The sequence below is a fragment of the Phaenicophaeus curvirostris genome, chromosome Z (genome assembly GCF_032191515.1).
Source record: "Phaenicophaeus curvirostris isolate KB17595 chromosome Z, BPBGC_Pcur_1.0, whole genome shotgun sequence".
NCBI classification, from domain to species: Eukaryota; Metazoa; Chordata; class Aves; order Cuculiformes; family Cuculidae; genus Phaenicophaeus; species Phaenicophaeus curvirostris.
In genome coordinates this window covers 60,750,511-60,768,486 of record NC_091431.1, presented here as the reverse complement: position 1 = coordinate 60,768,486, position 17,976 = coordinate 60,750,511, and the positions used below count along the sequence as shown (strand labels likewise).

General features: G+C 36.7%; 1 protein-coding gene across 2 annotated transcripts in view; it reads left to right on the top strand.

Annotated features, from left to right (window-relative positions):
* GHR (growth hormone receptor) overlaps positions 1-17,148 on the top strand; it is a 130,166-nt gene extending 113,018 nt beyond the window's left edge. Inside the window, exons 4-11 of one of the 2 annotated variants that reach the window (XM_069880110.1) lie at positions 436-565; positions 3,018-3,178; positions 4,186-4,364; positions 9,053-9,224; positions 11,266-11,356; positions 14,035-14,104; positions 14,358-15,332; positions 16,455-17,148. In XM_069880110.1, the coding sequence (XP_069736211.1) occupies positions 436-565; positions 3,018-3,178; positions 4,186-4,364; positions 9,053-9,224; positions 11,266-11,356; positions 14,035-14,104; positions 14,358-15,317 (1,763 nt within the window). In that variant the 3' untranslated portion in view covers positions 15,318-15,332; positions 16,455-17,148. Of the gene's footprint in view, positions 1-435; positions 566-3,017; positions 3,179-4,185; positions 4,365-9,052; positions 9,225-11,265; positions 11,357-14,034; positions 14,105-14,357 lie in introns of both variants that reach the window. The other variant, XM_069880109.1, reaches the window with a different exon arrangement.
* The last annotated feature ends 828 nt before the right edge of the window (positions 17,149-17,976 follow it).

Here is a 17,976-nt window from a genome sequence, read left to right as displayed (position 1 = left end):
AGGTAGCTGCTCCAATGACTAGACACATTGCAAAACTGCTCAGATGGGTAAATACCAAGCTGTGGTTAGTCTAACACCAAGCTCCGTAGTAGCACATTTTCTCTAAAACAAGTGCAGGTCTAATTCAAGCGTATCTGTACTAAACTACAGCTACGGTGCTGGCAGACACCCATGCTGTGTGGTAGGCTGATACCAATATTTCCACACTGCACAAAAGAGAGCTTAACCCATCTTTCCAGTTTAGCTTTCTACATTTGCAATCATCTACATATAGCATGTAAGAAGAATTGAAATCTTGCCTCTTGTACATAAGGAATTGTAAGGAAAAGTTAATTACTCATAAAAAATGCTGAGTTTCATTGTAACAGCACATCAGTCTGTCTTATGGATTTGTTTAATGTGTCTCATTCTACCTTCTGCCATTTTTCCTGACAGAACCTTTGCAGTGGCCTCAAATCAGCAAGTGCAGATCACCTGAACTGGAGACATTTTCATGTTATTGGACTGATGGAAATGTTCATAACCTCACTGCTCCAGGAACCATACGATTATTGTACATGAAAAGGTAATAATATGGAAGCAACTAAAGAAATAGGAAGAGGGAGGTCATAAATTTTTATACGCTTGTTAGCTTGTTACTGTTAATTTTTTTGCTATGTTACTAAACATACTGTGTTTAAGCATAGAATTACATTTTAAGTACGTACTTTTCAGTGTCAAAATTTGTTGTTAATTATTGGCAGTAACAAGTGTTGCTTAGCAGATAATTAAGAACACATTCTTAATAAATTTAAGTCTAGGTTGCAGAATCCAAAACTGAGTGCTGTATGGCATGCAAAAGGAATTTTAATAGGAAACTTCAGTTTATTTCTTACCAACCTAACTTACAACTGTGAGATTTGTTGTATCTGTGCACAAATGTGGAGTTTGAATACAAGACCCTTTCAAATTTTTATTAAAGTTTTATAAAGCTCCCACTGATCAGTTGCTAGAGTAAAGTCTGCATGTGCAGATCCAGGTGAAATGTCTGCACTGAGACCAAGTATTACATTTAATTAAGCCCTGGTCAATTCTGATTCACATTCCACTCAGGCTTTTGTAATTTTCAGGTTATTACAATGATTAGTCTGAAAGAGAACATAGACATTACCAGTAGTGGCTATTAAGGAAGGAGAGCCCTTTTGTTTACAGGCGAAGGAAGATGTGACTTTCTGTTCAATCTAAGGTACTGGGTTTCAACCTTTTTTATCTACAGAAACTTTTTTGCTGGTGATGATGCATTTATTTAGCAAACTTAAGCCTAAGAGCAAGTCTGGTGTGCTTACTCACTCTTCTGAGACCTCTCAGAAATACATAGATCCAAGTTAAAACCACTGTTTTAAGTGTAAATGTTTTGCTGACAGTTGTCAGTGGCATGTACCATAAAGGTACAAACTCTAAAAAATCTATTAAACACTATGATGAAGTAGTGTGACATATATTGAGCAGATCACATATTTCATGTTTGTCCAAGAAATTAGAATACTGCAATAAAATTTGTGAACTGAACACTCACATTAAAAATATTTCTGCTTCAGCGTGCAACCAGCGTTTAAGGCTCAGGACTGATACCATCTAGTCTCCTCCTTAACACAAGCCACAGTATCCAAGCGCATACATCTTTATCAAGTGGATCAGTCAAGCTTTGGCTGAGCGACAACATTTCCTTTAGAAAAGTGTATGGTCTCATCAGCTAAGCACTAGACTGGTTCTTAGTGGCAAAAAATGCTTCTTAACTCAATTCATGTAGCAACTGTCTTTTCACTGCTTAAGCACACACTCCAGTATCGAAGATTGCACTTGGCATAATTGGTTTAGCTTAATCCTCCATGTGTACAGCTGAAATTCCTTTTAGTAAGAAAAGGCATTTACAGTATATTTGTAACAAGTCAAGGCTGTAATTTTTTAAAAGAACTCTGTTAGGTCTATATTTGGGCTGAGAAATATTATCAAAGAATAGCAACAGCAGATCTGTTCACAGTGGGATTTGTTTTCCCAAAGTGACTTCAGAAATACTGAATAAATGTCTGTCATTTTCCTGCAGACTAACAATCTAGGTCTAACAATCTGGTCATTGCCATTTTGCTTTAACTCAAGACTTCTTTTGTTTTGAACCTGCTGAGTTGTTTCAGTTTGGCCATATGAAAATGACCTTACACAAGTAGCAGTGTTTCTCAGTCTGAGGGTTTATGCCACTCTTTATAACTCTGCCAGCTTGTCTTCTGTAAAAGATTAAATGGATGTGATATTTCCTACTGTATTTCTTTTATTTACAAAGAACATTATGGGTTTTTTTAACAAAGTCAAAATAGAAAAACATACAAGGTTTCTTGCTAGTATTTCCAAGCTTGTTTTTAACACATTCTGTATCCCAAGGAATCCCTTCCTCATTCACAGCATTGTGTTTCTCTTCCCTTCGTTCACATCCTGCAGTCCTGGGTTGGTTTGTGTCAGGTCTCCTGCAGCAGTTCTTGAGCACTTTACTGTGTAGGCGATCAGTGGTCCAGTGACTGCATCTCAATTTAGCTCTCAAGGGCAAATGCAATCCCTTGTCCTTAGCTTTGTGGATGGTTGCAGTACTGAACTGCATTAAGGAGTGGCTTGTGTTTCAGACCTCATCATGTAGAAAGCCATCTTACTGCAATTTACCTTTGCCTGAAAAACAGTTGCTTAAATTCATATCAAATTTACCAGTTTGTGCTTGCTGGTAGTCATTAGCACCTATCAACACAGGAAATTCTGACTGTCCTTCAGAAGCAGCGTCCACTAACAGCATTGAGAGCCTAGACTCATTAATGCAGGTTGTTTGGATAGTGGTTTGATTTTGTTATAAATCACAATCAGTGTTGACATGTTTTCCTTATGTCCATTAAAGTTATGACTTATCAATAACATATCTTGTAATATCTGTGATTTGTACTTTCTAAGATCTATAAATCTCTCTCTCACATACCTTGCATTTTTGTTGTCATTTCTAGGAATGATGGAGACTGGAAAGAATGCCCTGATTATATCACTGCAGGAGAAAATAGCTGTTATTTCAACACATCCTACACCTCTATTTGGATACCATACTGTGTTAAGCTTGCCAATAAAGATGAAGTATTTGATGAAAAATGTTTCAGCGTTGACGAAATAGGTAAGCTTCCATGATGCATTTTAGCTCTATATTTTCATATCGCGATAGTTGTGATGCTGTAAGCTTTCATATTACTCATACTGTCTAAGAAAGGTTAGTTTCTAAAAAATATGATACATAGGAAAGGATTTGGTTTTGTAACATATGTAATGTGATCCATAGAAGAAAATATTGAGTAGATTGGGAAAAAACGCTAGAAGTATAAAAGCAAATACATGGTTTCTCATTTTGAGTACTATTTGCTTCTCAAATGTTTGCAGATGTGCTTGCCTTTGGTGTTAGGCTGATCTCTTTCTAATGGATGCTACATACCCTTGTTCTGTATAAGCAAGGATGGCTTTAAAATCTTGATTCTGCAGAGTTCTGGAATCAAATAGTTTTTCGTTCCTTAATCAACACAAATCTACAGAATCAGGATGTCTAGCACTTCTAAGCTAGAATGTTCTAGCTATAATTATTGCAATGTGAATTATGACTGTCTGGGACTTTGTAGACAATATTGGTTATTCAGAGCAGTGGTGTATGTATATGCAATGACTAGAATACCCGCTGCTCTCATTTCTTCAGCTATGCAAAATTAGATTGATTCTTCAGATGCCATAGTTTTTCAGTGTATTCCTATATTAGTTACTTAATATTTTTCTTTCTGCGTTATTCCAATTGTTGGTTTAATTTCTAATGAGAACTCTAAATTTAAATTTTGATGGAGAATTGTTAATGTCTCTGTGTTTTATAAGCTCCTATTGGAAATGTAGTGTAATAGGTAATACATTCTTAGTCGTCTTTATTAGTCACTCAGGTGAAATTTATGCAGAGTTTGTCTACCACCAATGGCAGAAGGTACTTTCTTGTTAACAAAATTGTAGTGACGCTGTCATTGACTCAAAGGTTTAGATTTTAATCAGCAAATATGTGGTTAATATGCATTTTTAGTCCTGAAGTCATTTAAGAATGATCATTTCACATTGAAAACTGGCTGTTTTATTCCAAATACTCTGTTTAAACAGTACTGCCTGATCCCCCTGTCCACCTTAACTGGACTCTGCTAAATACTAGTCAGACTGGGATCCATGGGGATATTCAAGTAAGATGGGATCCACCACCAACAGCAGATGTTCAGAAGGGATGGATTACTCTGGAATATGAATTGCAGTACAAAGAAGTTAATGAGACAAAATGGAAGGAGGTATGAAGCAAATATTTATTATACAATAGTCGTAGTGCAGGCTTCTTCTGTCCCTAACACTTCTGTACCACTATGAAAAACAACAGCTTGTAATTGCTAATTAAATGATACCTTAAGTCTTAAGCAATATACCCATATTCTTAAGTTTTCTAGCAAAAAATTGTAACTTTATATGTCAAGATATTTGGCATGCAGGATAATAATACCAAGCCCTGAAATCCCTATGTTAGATTAGAAAGTATAGCAATACACAGGTATATACAAATGTTTTTAAAGGATAAAGTATTTCTCTATTGTTTTCCTAAACCTTGGCTATTTAAAATGGTGCGTGGTACTTCTAGTAGTTGGAACAGGAAAATTTGCTTGGAAAATGTTATCATGTCCGTCCAGCTTCTTCAGGGTACCTGTAAAGTTCCAATATTTATACTTAACATTTCAGCAGATTTTAAAAAAAAAGAAAGAAAAAAGCTTTGAGTTTTAATTTAATTTTTTTTGCAAAAAAAAATAATGCAACACAGATAAAATATACAGATTGCATATTAGACAGCAATGGGAAAATTGTGACTGTATGGATAGTCTGGGAAAATATAAAATATATATACCCCAAATGTTTTATGTTTTCTTTTTGAAAATCATGTACCTTCTCATGTGGTTAGTTTTCCTATTATGGAGAAGAAATTGTACCCAGCTTACTGGAATGCAGAGGCTAGGCTAAGTGCCAGTGTGTCATGGCATATTTGCATATGTAGAACTCTTCCCAAATACTAGTTTAAAGCCGTAAGAACATCATTTCAGAGCAGAACCCTTTGCTTTCTTATTAATATGAACTGAGTTAATTGACAGAAGGAAAGTGGATAATACTGTTATTAATTTGTCTTAAAGCTACAAAAGGCAAATTTACCAATTGAAGCAGTCAAATTGATTTATGTGCTTTCATCTGTGAAAGGCTTTGGACCCCTTCTCACCTCTGATCCTTCTCAATGTTAATATTTTCTGTCTATCCTACCCTTATTAGAGTATTTTTCTGCTGCAAAACAGTCCCATGATATCTATAACCTTTTCCTAATACTTGTCTGAATTTCTCTCTGTGCTGGCTTAAGCTATACTTACTGTATAGCCTTTATATTTGGAAGCCTATGAAATGAGTTAAGCTTAGGCAGTAAATCAGTACTTCTTAAGAAGATGAAAATCTGCAGAATATTTGTGGGATTTACAAAAGCAGGTAGCAATGCAGATACCTTTAAAACTGCACAGTTTTGATTTTTTTGTAATTCCAGCATGCCTTGAGAATAGTTCTTCTATAGGAGAGCAAAGGTTGGAAGTTCAGTGTTTCCTTCAGAAAAAAGATAAGGAATTGCTGAATTCTATCTTTGTCTCAAGAAAAACAGTATTATAGATCATATTGGCCTGCAGCTGTATAAATTGTATGTTATGGTGCCTTTCACCTTAAAAGCACAAATATAGCACAATTTCTTGAGACACTCTCAGAGCACACAAGGGAAATTTCTCTACAAAATCTTGGGCTAGCCTAAGACAATAGCTAAACTCTGAAAAACAGCATTGGATCAATGATTTCACTCTTTCCATTCTTTACTACAAGTATCTCCTGTAACAAGTGTTGAAGCAGTAAAAAGATTAATGTCTAGTTATACTGTTATTCCTGTTTTTTTACACAAAGTATAATCTTTGACTGCTTAAATACGCTGTAATGCTTTGTATATGTAAATGATACAAAAATTTGATACAAAAATTATTTTATAGTACTTAAATTGTACTAAGTCACCCTCATGTGAGACTTGTTTTTCATTATTTCAGATGTTGGGATGAACTTGTTTGATTTTTCATGTAGCTTTCATTATTTTTTTAAAAACTGAATATAGATAATTTATGAATTGAAAGAGGACTAAAGCATTAATTAGTGAAGTCTTATAACAGTAAGTTATAGTGATAAAAGGATCAAAATTATTTTCTGAGAAACTTCTTAAAAACGATAAAATCCTCACCATCATTTAGCAGGTGTTCATGTGACAGAGCCAAATTTAATCTGGCTCACAGTCTGCAAAAATTGCCATCGTTAGCAGCTGCGTGCTGGGTATCTTTTTAAAATTCTCTTATCTTGAAGTGCTGCCCCTTACATTCAGTAGACTATAATTCAGTCCCCTCTTCCTCCTGTCTGGATTTGCTAATTGTGAATAGCAATAGCTATACAGACCCTGTGAGGCTGCTGTGTTTTTCAAAGAAGGTATCGGAGCAATAGTGGAGAATGATGACTTCATAGTGAAACGTTTGTCTATGAAGTGCCTAAAAAAGTATGTGTGATAGGGAATCTTGGAAGTCTAATGTTCCTTTAGTTTTTTGTCATATTTTAGATTGGCCTGATCTTTTGACTTATTAAAAGCCCCAAGCAATCCAGGCCCATATCCAACTAGCATGGGATGAAACTGATGATCACAGCTCAGTCCTCGGTGAAGAAGGCTGGACCAGGGAGGACCCTGCTGGCTGTCATAGTTTTGCTGGTTTTTTGCTAGAAAAGGTCCATTTCAGACTGCACTGAAGTATACTTCAGGCAGGGAAGCATGGAGTGCTAACTCCAGAGCTGAGCAGCATCATTGTGTCCGTACAGCACTGGCTGAGATACAGGGCTTACTAGTGTGAGGGATGCAAAACTCGATCTCCCTGCACTGCATAGAATATTCAGCCAATAGCTGCATGTGTTGTATGGGCCTCCAGCCCTGTGCTGTGCCTACCCCAGGCACCTCTGAACCTTTCCCTGGTAGTGCCCATCTCAGTTTTCACTATTTTTCTGTTGAAATTGGTGAAATCCATTTCCTTGGTCTCTGTGTTGCATGTTGTGCCTGAGCCAGCCTCTGCCTCTGGTGCCCCTGTTCCAGTGCCACTGTTGGTATCCCAGGGGCTCCAGGTGACTGGTGACAAACAGTTGTTTCACAGGCTGTTTTAACCCCCTCTTACAGGGCCAGACTCATGCAGGCAGTGCAATCATACAGCTCAGCGTGGCAGCAGATTTGTCACACATTTCTTTCGTTTGGCAATCACAAGCATTGCTCTGTGTACACTGACTGAACAGCATGCCGTCAGTCCAGCAGCCAAGCAGTCTGGTTCCAAGCTCCCTTTCACATACTTTATAAACAAGTTTGCTGTACACTGTCGTGCATCTTTATTCATCTATTCAATTCATGCTGAATCCTCCCCAGTCTATATATCTTGCTCTATCCAGGTGTCTTACATAAAGTTTTTTTAGTCCAGTAATGGACTAGGGCATCCTGACCATTAATCAATTATCTGCTTTTTAGCAACTCTTGCAATTTCAGGTACACAGTAAATTTACCTCATATTTTTCAGGTCTCTCCTTTAGGTTGTGTACTGCTTTTTAAGTGCCACCATTACCCGGGGTACATAACATTTTGTGTGGTCCAGCATCCCTAAGAATCTTCACTGTCTCCATCAACTTACCTGTAAAACTTCAGCGTACTCTGTGAATCCATAGCATGAAATAAGTAGGCTGGACTAGTAGATATGGTATTCCCTTTCCAACACTTTCCAACTGTTAAAAACTTCAGTGGCACAGAGCAGTGGTTCTGCATAATGTTGTGTCCAACAACTAGCAGAGAAAATCAGTCTGGCAGGGATCACTGTCTCCTCCAAATTCTGACTGGTTGGTTCTCGAAACACTTGAGTCTGGAGCCATCAGCCAGAGAATTCCATAGATCGTAGTTACCAACAGGATGTGTTTCAAGTTTACATGATGTAGCTACAGTGATTATAGGATTGTATTTTTGAAGCTTCCTTCAAATCCTCAATGACTTCTGCTTTCCAGGTGTTTTAATTCCTAGCGTATAATGAGTTTTGTCAATGGCATTTTGATTCTCAAATGAAAGTAGACTATTATATCTGCTACATGGATTTCTATTTTGAGCACACTTTCCTTATTTTTACATACTATTGTTGGGCTGTTGGAGCTAAAACACATATTCTTAGATGACTAATAGAAGAGACAGATTTTATATATTAAGACCTCTAATGTGGCTTCCCACACAGTTTGATATGCAGCAGTACCTACATATGTTGCAGTTATGTAGAAGTCTCAAGACCAACAGTCTAAATGCCACTTCTCACAGTGTCTCCATTATTACATTTTATATAGAGTTGAAGATCTTGGGAGCTACACTATGTTCCCCAAATAAATACATTTGTAGGATGCCATAGGTCTGGTTAGAAGGCCTTTAAATAATTTTTCTTCTTCAATTTAATTCTGTAGTGGATATTGCACTATTTTTAAGGCTTTTGTGTTATTTTAACAAGTTTCTTTGGAATTGTGAAGTCAGTAATCTTGTGTTACAAGAGTAAAAAGGATTTACAGCTTCATTAAGTTCAGTGGGAGACGTGCACGCCACCTACTTACGGCATGTAACTGGGGGCAGCTGCCTTTCTTCACTGACTGTATTTACAGAGAACTTGGATTCTCTGGTTTTAATCCCCTGAATCATAGCAAAGTCTGATGGCTAGAAAGTCGAAAGTAAATGGTATGAATTTTCTCTGAACTCTTCTTGTGTTATCCTTATGTTACCAAGTAGCAAAACACCTTCAATGTTTATTTCTGAAATCAAGAAGCAGTGTAAAATTGCCTGTACAACTCAAACAAATAAATCACAGTCCTTCTATCTTTACAGTTAGAACCCAGGCTTTCAACAATGGTTCCACTGTACTCTCTGAAGACGGGAAGAGATTATGAGATACGAGTCCGATCAAGACAGCGTACTTCCGAAAAATTTGGGGAGTTCAGTGAAATCCTTTATGTATCATTTTCTCAAGCAGGCATTGAATTTGTTCATTGTGCTGAAGGTAAATAAACGACGTACAGCAAAGCACTTTTATAACCATACTGTCTTTTTGTCTTTTCAGTGTTGCTTTCTTCTTTCTCCATACCATTGATGTTGTATGCTTGAACAGATTGATAATTCAGCCTACCACAGGAAAACCATTTTGTGAGATTGAGAACATACAAGTTCCATATACAAGCTCAGAAGTAAACTCAGCAAGAATATTTCACAGCTCATCAGAGAGCAAAAATGCAGATAGCATTAGGAATCAGAAATAATAACTGCTGTTGCACATCTTTTAGAGGCTAAAATACAGTTAAATCTCATACTTCATCACCTAAAATGAGCACTCCAGTAGTGAAGAGAAGAATTGTCACTTGTATTAAAGTGTTGTACTGCTGACTAAGTTTGTTATCAGAATTATGTGCTTTTCTGATCTGCCTGATACTATCAAGACAATGAGTGTTTTTCTAATTCTTGCTTCTGTCTTGGTTTTAAAGTGCTATTAAGGACAGAAAAAGGAACAGCCATTGAGCACCACATTTTTTCTATTAAAAGAATGAGACAGTGCCTTTTCCTAAAGCATTCCCAGGTCTGAGCTACTAAATTAACTCTTCAAAATATGAGCTCTTCAGCAAATTGCTTTAACAAGCTGCTTCACTTAATTTTCCAGGGTATTAGTGAAGGTTAAATAAAATCACCCATAACTTTTACTTTTCAAAATCTTGCTAGATTCCCGTATTTCACTCTTTGTATTCCTAGTTTTCATGCCTAGTTTATTTAGCAGCTAAAGTTCTGGAGATGTGACATTATTTTATTAACCCCAGATGCATTAAGTTGTCACGGTTTTCATATAAACAAAATTAATATATTATCAAAATGTATGGCTATCCTACAAGTACAGTTTTATCGCTACAATCCAGATTATGCAAGTTGATACATACACATACATCTCACACATAAGCAGTGATCTGATTTGACGGGGAATTTATTCTTGCTTGTTTTGTAAATCACCTTTAGGAACAAAGAATTAAAATTTAAGTTTTCCATGTATTAAAAATTTGAAGTAGTTAAATTCAAATGCAATATCATTTATGTGACAAGGTGTTACTGCTTCTCTGTTGAAATAGGGACCTGCCTAAGGCAGATATATCTAGATAGGATTTCACTCACGCCCGAAAACATGTCAATTCAAAATCTAAGCTGGGAGCACAGGGCCAAAACTGGTACATGAATTTTTTTTCACCTAAAGGACATATATTTATGTTCATGTGCAGAATTCTAAATTTTTCTGTCCAGTATTGCTTGGCCCAAAAAATGAGTGATGTTTGTATGGAAAGCTTGAAATTGGGAACAAATGACAAGAATCTAAGACTGCAGCCAGAATAAATTTCTCTATACTTTGTATTCTACACTGTCAGATTAACTATAATGGAATTACCAGTGTTTAAAATATAAAACTTTTCATTCATCAGTGGTGTTCTTTATTCCTACTAAATTGCATTTCTCAATTACCTAAATTCTTTGTAGCCACCTGCAAGGTAAATAAAAGTAAAAAAAAGTTTTTTCCAGTTATTGGTTCACAACAGAGTTAATGTTCAAACTCTGGAAAGAGGAGTAATATGCTTTTTAACATCACTCTATTTTAATTTCTCTGAGAGAAGAATAGCTTGCCTATGATTTAGCGTGCTATGAATAATGTCTCTTAGCTAGGGCGAACATGGTCTGGAGCTTTATATGCCATCAGCACCACTGGTGGCATGTTTCAAGCAGGCAGAATTTTTCTCATGGCTGGTTTTGCTAAAGATATTGTCTTTGCTAAGATCACAGTCTGTTTTTTTCAAGGAGTCTCAGTGGACTCACAAATGTAGTATGGAAACTACTCCGACCAAAAGGGTATTTTTATTTCTACTTAACACATAACTTTCACACTTAAGTGACCAAAAATTCCCCTATCAGTTTTTACCACTTCGGAACCTGTAGGCAGTGGAAGAGAAGGTTAAAATTAAAGATGCAACAGAAATGTAGATTCCTGCTAACATGATTTTGTTCTGTTGTTTCAGAAATAGAGTTTCCATGGTTCTTAGTTGTTATCTTCGGAGCATGCGGGCTGGCCGTAACATTGATCTTAATCCTGCTGTCTAAACAACCAAGGTAGAGAGTTTTTATTTGTCAGATTTTATGTACTTGTAGCTAAAAAAAACCCAGGGTGCTTCACTTGTTTTAAGTCTAGGGGACTAGGAACTATTTTGAGGACTGTTTTCCATCCTCCTGAGCTGCAGGGATGCTGGCAAATGCACATACTTGGCCTTCAGCAGTGGGAATCTGATTATGTTGACAGCTCCTCTTCCTTTTGGATTGCAGAACTCCTTATTCTACAGTATTTACATAGTTAATTTACTTAGGCCTTGAAGGAGATTGTTTTTTTAGTCCATTGAAATTTTGTAAATACTGATTTTACCCACATACTGTTCAAAGGTTTCACACAAACATATGTCTATATATTTGGGTTTGTTCTTGAGACTGTTTCAGTGATCTCTTGACTAGCTCTTCATTGAGCCAAGGGAAAGAGCTTGAGTTTTACACGAGTATTTAATCTCCATAGGAAGACTATGGTTCCTATAAATAACAAGAATAAAATAAAACAAAGCACAGTAATAAAAATCATAAAATTGTGTCACCTATAAAAATGAAACAATGACACATATATGAAAATGGCAAAATGAATTCATCAAAGTGAATTCATCCCCTAATATGTCTGTTCAGAGATAGGTTTTGGCAGAATAATTTAGCTTGGATGTCATATCAGTACTGTCCTGGACTAGTGAGCAGCAGCACAGGCAAGTCCCAGCACACACCTGCATGTAGTCACTGATCTTGCATATAGACTTCAAAAATGAACATTGAGTTGTTTTGCACATTCCAGCATAAGGACAAGTCATTGAAATGAAAACAATATGGTGCAGTTGAAGAAAGCCTAAAAAGAATTTTTTAGTCAAAGCAGCACTGTGTGTTGGCAGAGCTTAATTTCAGGAAGCCACTTCTGTAATAGCATTCTGGTCCCAGAGCAAGGCTCCTGATACAGTGCATGACAAGAGATTGATGTGTCAGGATGGGGCTAGAACAACATGCACATGGGACCAGAAGCTCACTAAGGTCAGCACAATGAGCAAGGGGTGCCTTGGTCACAGAAGATTCTCAGGGCTGAAACATCCCTGTGATCAGAGCTTATTGATATCATCCAAGCTAATCGTGACTGCTGTAGAGGCTTTTCTCAACTGTAGTCTCTTCTTCTGGAAAGTTTTTCTGGACCTTTGGGCCAGCATCCTCATGAAACTGGCACACATGGTGGTGGGAGTGGTAATGTATTCTTGAGAGGAGCACAGTTTTCACATAATGCAAAATATCCAGGCTCAGTTTCCTCCTGTATCTGACAAGGTATCAATTCACATTTTCCTCAATTCAGATCTCACAAGATCTTAACCACGCTCCCTAGGACAGATGCCATACAGTTAGGCCGTACTCTTTAAGGACTCAGAGATGCAGGCATGAACTCTGCAAGGCTAAGAAAGAAGCAGAGCATAGTTCGTTGTCCTGAATGATTTCTCCAGGTAGTAACCAGTATAATCCTGTCTCTTTTGCATTGGTAGCAGTGCCCAATCCTGTCAGAATAGCTTATTTGTGGATTCAACTGTAAGTGCAGATCTTAAACTGGTACCCTGACAGTGCACAGCTAACACAGCCCTTCCAGGGATAAGGTGGAAAATTACTGGATTTCAGGCTTTGATAGTCTGCCAAAAACAAAAACAGCTAGTTGGGAATGTAGTTAAGCAGAAGTTGCCTTAATTTCTCTCTGGCATTCCTTAAGAGTCCGCTGATCTTCTCTAGACCTCACCAAGGTCACTTACAATACAGCAAAACTAATATTTGGGTTTGGATCTACCATTCCCACAGCTTACTTTCTAAAATAGGCAAGTATCCCCATTCAAAGAAGATGTTGAATTCTTTTCCTTTTGGGAACTACAGTTTATCAGTTTGCAAAAAAAGGCAGGGAGGTAGAATGGAGGAGATAGGCATGACATGCTATCGTTGGATTATTATTAATGGGAAATCATCCTATTTGGGTTTTCTTTTATTTTTTTTTTGATGTCTCAAAGAATTTAAAATTCATTTGATGAAGGATTAGAATAGTATGTATTTCCACAGTATGTTCATGCATAGGTATGTTAGTAGTCCTTTCTCTAGAAGGGTAATGCCCTGTCGTTATATATTACTTGTTATGAGGATAATTCACAAAACAGAAGTGTCGTAGAGATGGAAAAATACTAGCCTAATTTTTTGCAGTTGTGTTTCTGTTTTATTAGTTCTAAAGTAATTCACTCTTTTCACCAACTCCTTTTTTCTATTCCTCTATTTAAATTTATTTGGCATTTGCAAGACCACTGTGTCCCTGAAAAAATATTTTTGGGAAAATCACTCTGCACGCTGAAGCATGTATCAGGTTCCTTTGAAAGTTATGTAAAAAAGAAAACTATTGACAAAGCTTTAGAAATTTACTCTCTTCATATAGAGCATTAAGTTATCAAAGACTGGACTCCAAAGCGGTTGCCCACATAGAAGTATGTTATTTCAAGAAGGAAGGCTGCAGAAAACTTACAGTTTTATTTGCAATGAAAGAAAACAATCCTTCTTTTCCTTAGGGCTATTTTAAATGGAATCTCCAAACATTTCGGTTTTGAAGTAATTAAGTATAAATGCAGTGTGGGGCTCTCTTCCTTCTAACTTACTCAAACAGGACCAATGTCAATTAAAAGCATTTTTTTTTTTTTCAGGTTAAAAATGCTGATTTTTCCTCCTGTGCCAGTTCCAAAGATTAAAGGGATTGACCCAGATCTCTTGAAGGTAATATTACGCTCTGAAATCTACAGTCGGAATCAAAGTAGTAGTAGCAGGTGACAGTTGTTCCAGGCAGAAAGATTTTGTAGGAAAAATTTATTATACAGGGGAGTTGCCACAAAATTAGTTTCCATAAAAGTATTTTTTTAAGTTGCAATTATAGTATCAGCTACAGTTACCTTTCCTTACGTTAACATCATAAAAAGCACAAGCATTTTTATTATTTCTTTTATAACATTCATTTTTCCTTGCTTTATAGAAAGGAAAGCTAGACGAAGTGAACTCCATCTTGGCCAGCCATGACAACTATAAGACACAGCTATATAATGACGACTTGTGGGTTGAGTTTATTGAGTTGGACATAGAAGACCCTGATGAAAAGAACAGAGTCTCAGATACCGACAGGCTCTTGAGTGAAGATCATCTGAAATCACACAGTTGCTTGGCAGTGAAGGATGATGATTCTGGACGGGCCAGTTGTTGTGAACCAGATATTCCAGAGACAGACTTCAGTGCAAGTGACACATGCGATGCCATCTCTGATATCGATCAGTTCAAAAAGATAATTGAAAAAGAAGATCTCTTGTGCCTTGATAGAAAAGATAATGATGGGTCACTTCCAGGCCTTGCCAACACAGACATCCAAGACCTGCATATGAATTCTCAGTCTGAAAACTGCCAGCCATGGCCACCTTTTGCAGACCGCCTTGAGTCAGCTAGTCCGTCAGTCCATACTCAGCTAAGTAACCAGAATTCATTGACGAATACTGACTTCTATGCGCAAGTGAGTGATATTACTCCAGCGGGTAGTGTTGTACTTTCACCAGGGCAGAAATCCAAGGTGGGAAGAGCACAGTTTGATGGCTGCACAGAACAAAACTTCACCATGGACAATGCCTACTTCTGTGAGGCAGATGTGAAAAAATGTATTGCCGTGACGTCCCACGAAGAGGATGAGCTGCACATTCAGGAGCAAAGCTGTAACGAGGATGCTTATTTCACCACAGAGAGCCTTACCACTACCGTTGTCAATCTTGGAGCTTCAACAGCAGAAACCCCAAGTTCAGAGATGCCTGTCCCCGACTACACATCTATTCATATTGTTCACTCTCCACAAGGCCTTGTGCTCAATGCAACTGCACTGCCTGTGCCAGACAAAGAATTCAACATGTCTTGTGGCTATGTGAGCACAGACCAGCTGAACAAAATCATGCCATAGCGCTTCTCTGACTAGGTGTGTGCAGTGTTTCACAGCAGAGAGTCAGCTTGGGCTTGTACGCTGAAACCAAAATGAAGTCTAAAAGTTTCTCGTGGTTCTTATAGTTTTATCTGAAATGTTGCTACATAAATATTCATCAAAATATTCCTGTTGTGTTCTGTAAATATTATCTATGAATTGGTCTTTAGATTGTTTTACTAGGAGTGACTGTCTTGTTCTTGTGAGTGTTAATTTTTGTGTTACTAAACATTGAAATTACTGTTAAATGTACAGTAAATCATGCATTTTGATAAAGCTAAAATCAGGTGGTTTAAAGTATAAGAACTTAGTAAAAACTGTGCTGTTGGCAGAGATCTTTATATCAATAATTGGGAACTGAACATATAGGTGAAAAAGCAAAAGTAATTTGAATAAATAACACATCTATTTTGATTTATATAAATTAATAAAATATATTTTAATATTTTCGTCATAAAAATAAACATTTTCTATTAAACTACGCACTGTAGTTCAATTATGGTGACCCATAAAGAAAAAATAGATTTTTACAGAGCCATTTTATACCTCCAAAGAAAGCTGTAGAGAAATTTTGAAATATTGTAGAAATTTAAAGTAATTGATTCTATTACTTTCTTATGGTAAATAATATAGAAATATACATTCAATTTAAAGTTTTGTAGAAAACTTGAAAATTTACAAAGTATTTGGGCAAATTACTCTGTTCTTAATCAGATTCTGGTTAGTACTAATAATATACTTTTTTATAAGCAAAATTTTTTTGACCACAGTATTAAACAGTGTGCGATTATAGTTTCACTGAAAATTTTTGAGAACACATGAATAAGCTCTGGTGACTTAGCAGCACAATCTCTTAACATTTGACCAACTTCTGAAGCCCTCCTATAGCCAAAGGTATCACAACATTTATTAGTGTCTGCCACATAAAGTCTTCATTAAAAAAATAACACAAGGACTTCAGGAGTTAGCCAGCAGTTAATTTTTAAAGATAAAAAAATAACACAAGGAATTCAGGAGTTAGCCAGCAGTTAATTTTTAAAGATATAACAGGATTAAAACACTTCAGTGGACAAGGGGATTGAATACGGTATCCTCCAAAAGTGTTTTTCATTTTTGCAGCCTAACAGCATCTCGTCTGACCGACTGCGTTAGGCAAACGGAAAGGAGAGAAAACTAAAACTCAGTGAGAAAACTGTCTTGCATATATTAAGGACTTTACTGAGCTTTGCAATGAACTATTATTGCTTCAGAAGTTACCTTCCTAGGCCATGGTTTCATCATAGCAGGGTTCTTCTTAGAAAGCAAATGGGGATGTTCATTTCTTTTCTCTGACCTTAACAGAAATGCAGCAAATGCAGGTCTTGCTCATCATGTCTCCCACTGAACTCACTGATGCTCGCTTTGTGACCAAGGGCTAAAGGACTGGGCCCAACTATTGGGTGGGATTTTTAAGTTTAGCACGTACTTTATGGTAAATGTGCGTTAGATATTCTGCTAATTTGCTGCTATATTTTTCTAACAGCTATATTATTTAGTTTCATATAAAATTTCATAGATGATAGACACTAATGCAAGTAACGCCTATGTTTGTGTTTGAAAGAAGTTTCTTACTCTGTTTCTATTGCCAAAAATAGCTAAATACCTCAATCAAACTCAGAATGTCATTTTGGTACTTTACTGGTCACACAAGCCATTATACGCTGGTCAGAAGATGTGTCTTTCAATTTCTATTTAACTTTCCTTATGTCAATGTTTTGTTTGTTATTTTCTCAAAGTTTAATAAATGTATTGTCTTTGATCTGTCCTGACACAATGTGCTTTATTGCAGATGATTAACTTTTTATGGAAAACAGAGATTTTATTAAGAGAAATCAAGTATTTCTCATTGAATAAAGTAGAACACAACTTCCCTTAGAATAGAATCGATGCCTAGTGAGATCAGTATTTTCACTGCTTGATATGTATATAATTAACAATACAAGCATGTACATAAATTTATAGATGGAGATAGGACATGCTGTACCCAGAACTGGCCAAGATTTGAGTTACTGATTTAGCATACCCATTTACCATTGGCTGGAACAGCCTGTTGTTGCAAATAAATAAGCTGCACTAGTTCAAGATTTATACCTACACTTGAATCCATAAGTCAAATATTCTGAGAAGCCCAATAGTTACTTGTAGTAATGGTTTAAACCTAGCTGTGTATGAATCCCAAAATGTCAGAAATGTTAGATAGTCTTTCTCTGTGGAAAATGACATTCCTTGAACATCTCCCAGCATGTTATTCAGTAGTGTACAGCTGCCTCTCTCCTCTCTGTAGGGGCAGAGAGAGAACCTGCCTAACAGGAGGAATCCAGCTAGGCACAGGTAAGTCTTTTCCTCCTAAGGGAATCAGCATGTGATCTAGTTCTTCTACACAGAGGTCTGATGCCATTTAAGGTTTATAACTGGGCTTCCAGATGAGCTGATTAGGGCTTTCCAGTCTTCAGACAAGAATGGGAGCATGGACATCTTGCACACATACAGACACCACAAGTATTTGTTAATTAAGGTTCTCTTTAGGTGAACAATTGGACAAGGTAAGCCAAGGTGTTCTCTTGGGGTTTATACTGTCTGTAGAAACAACATTATCTGTAGA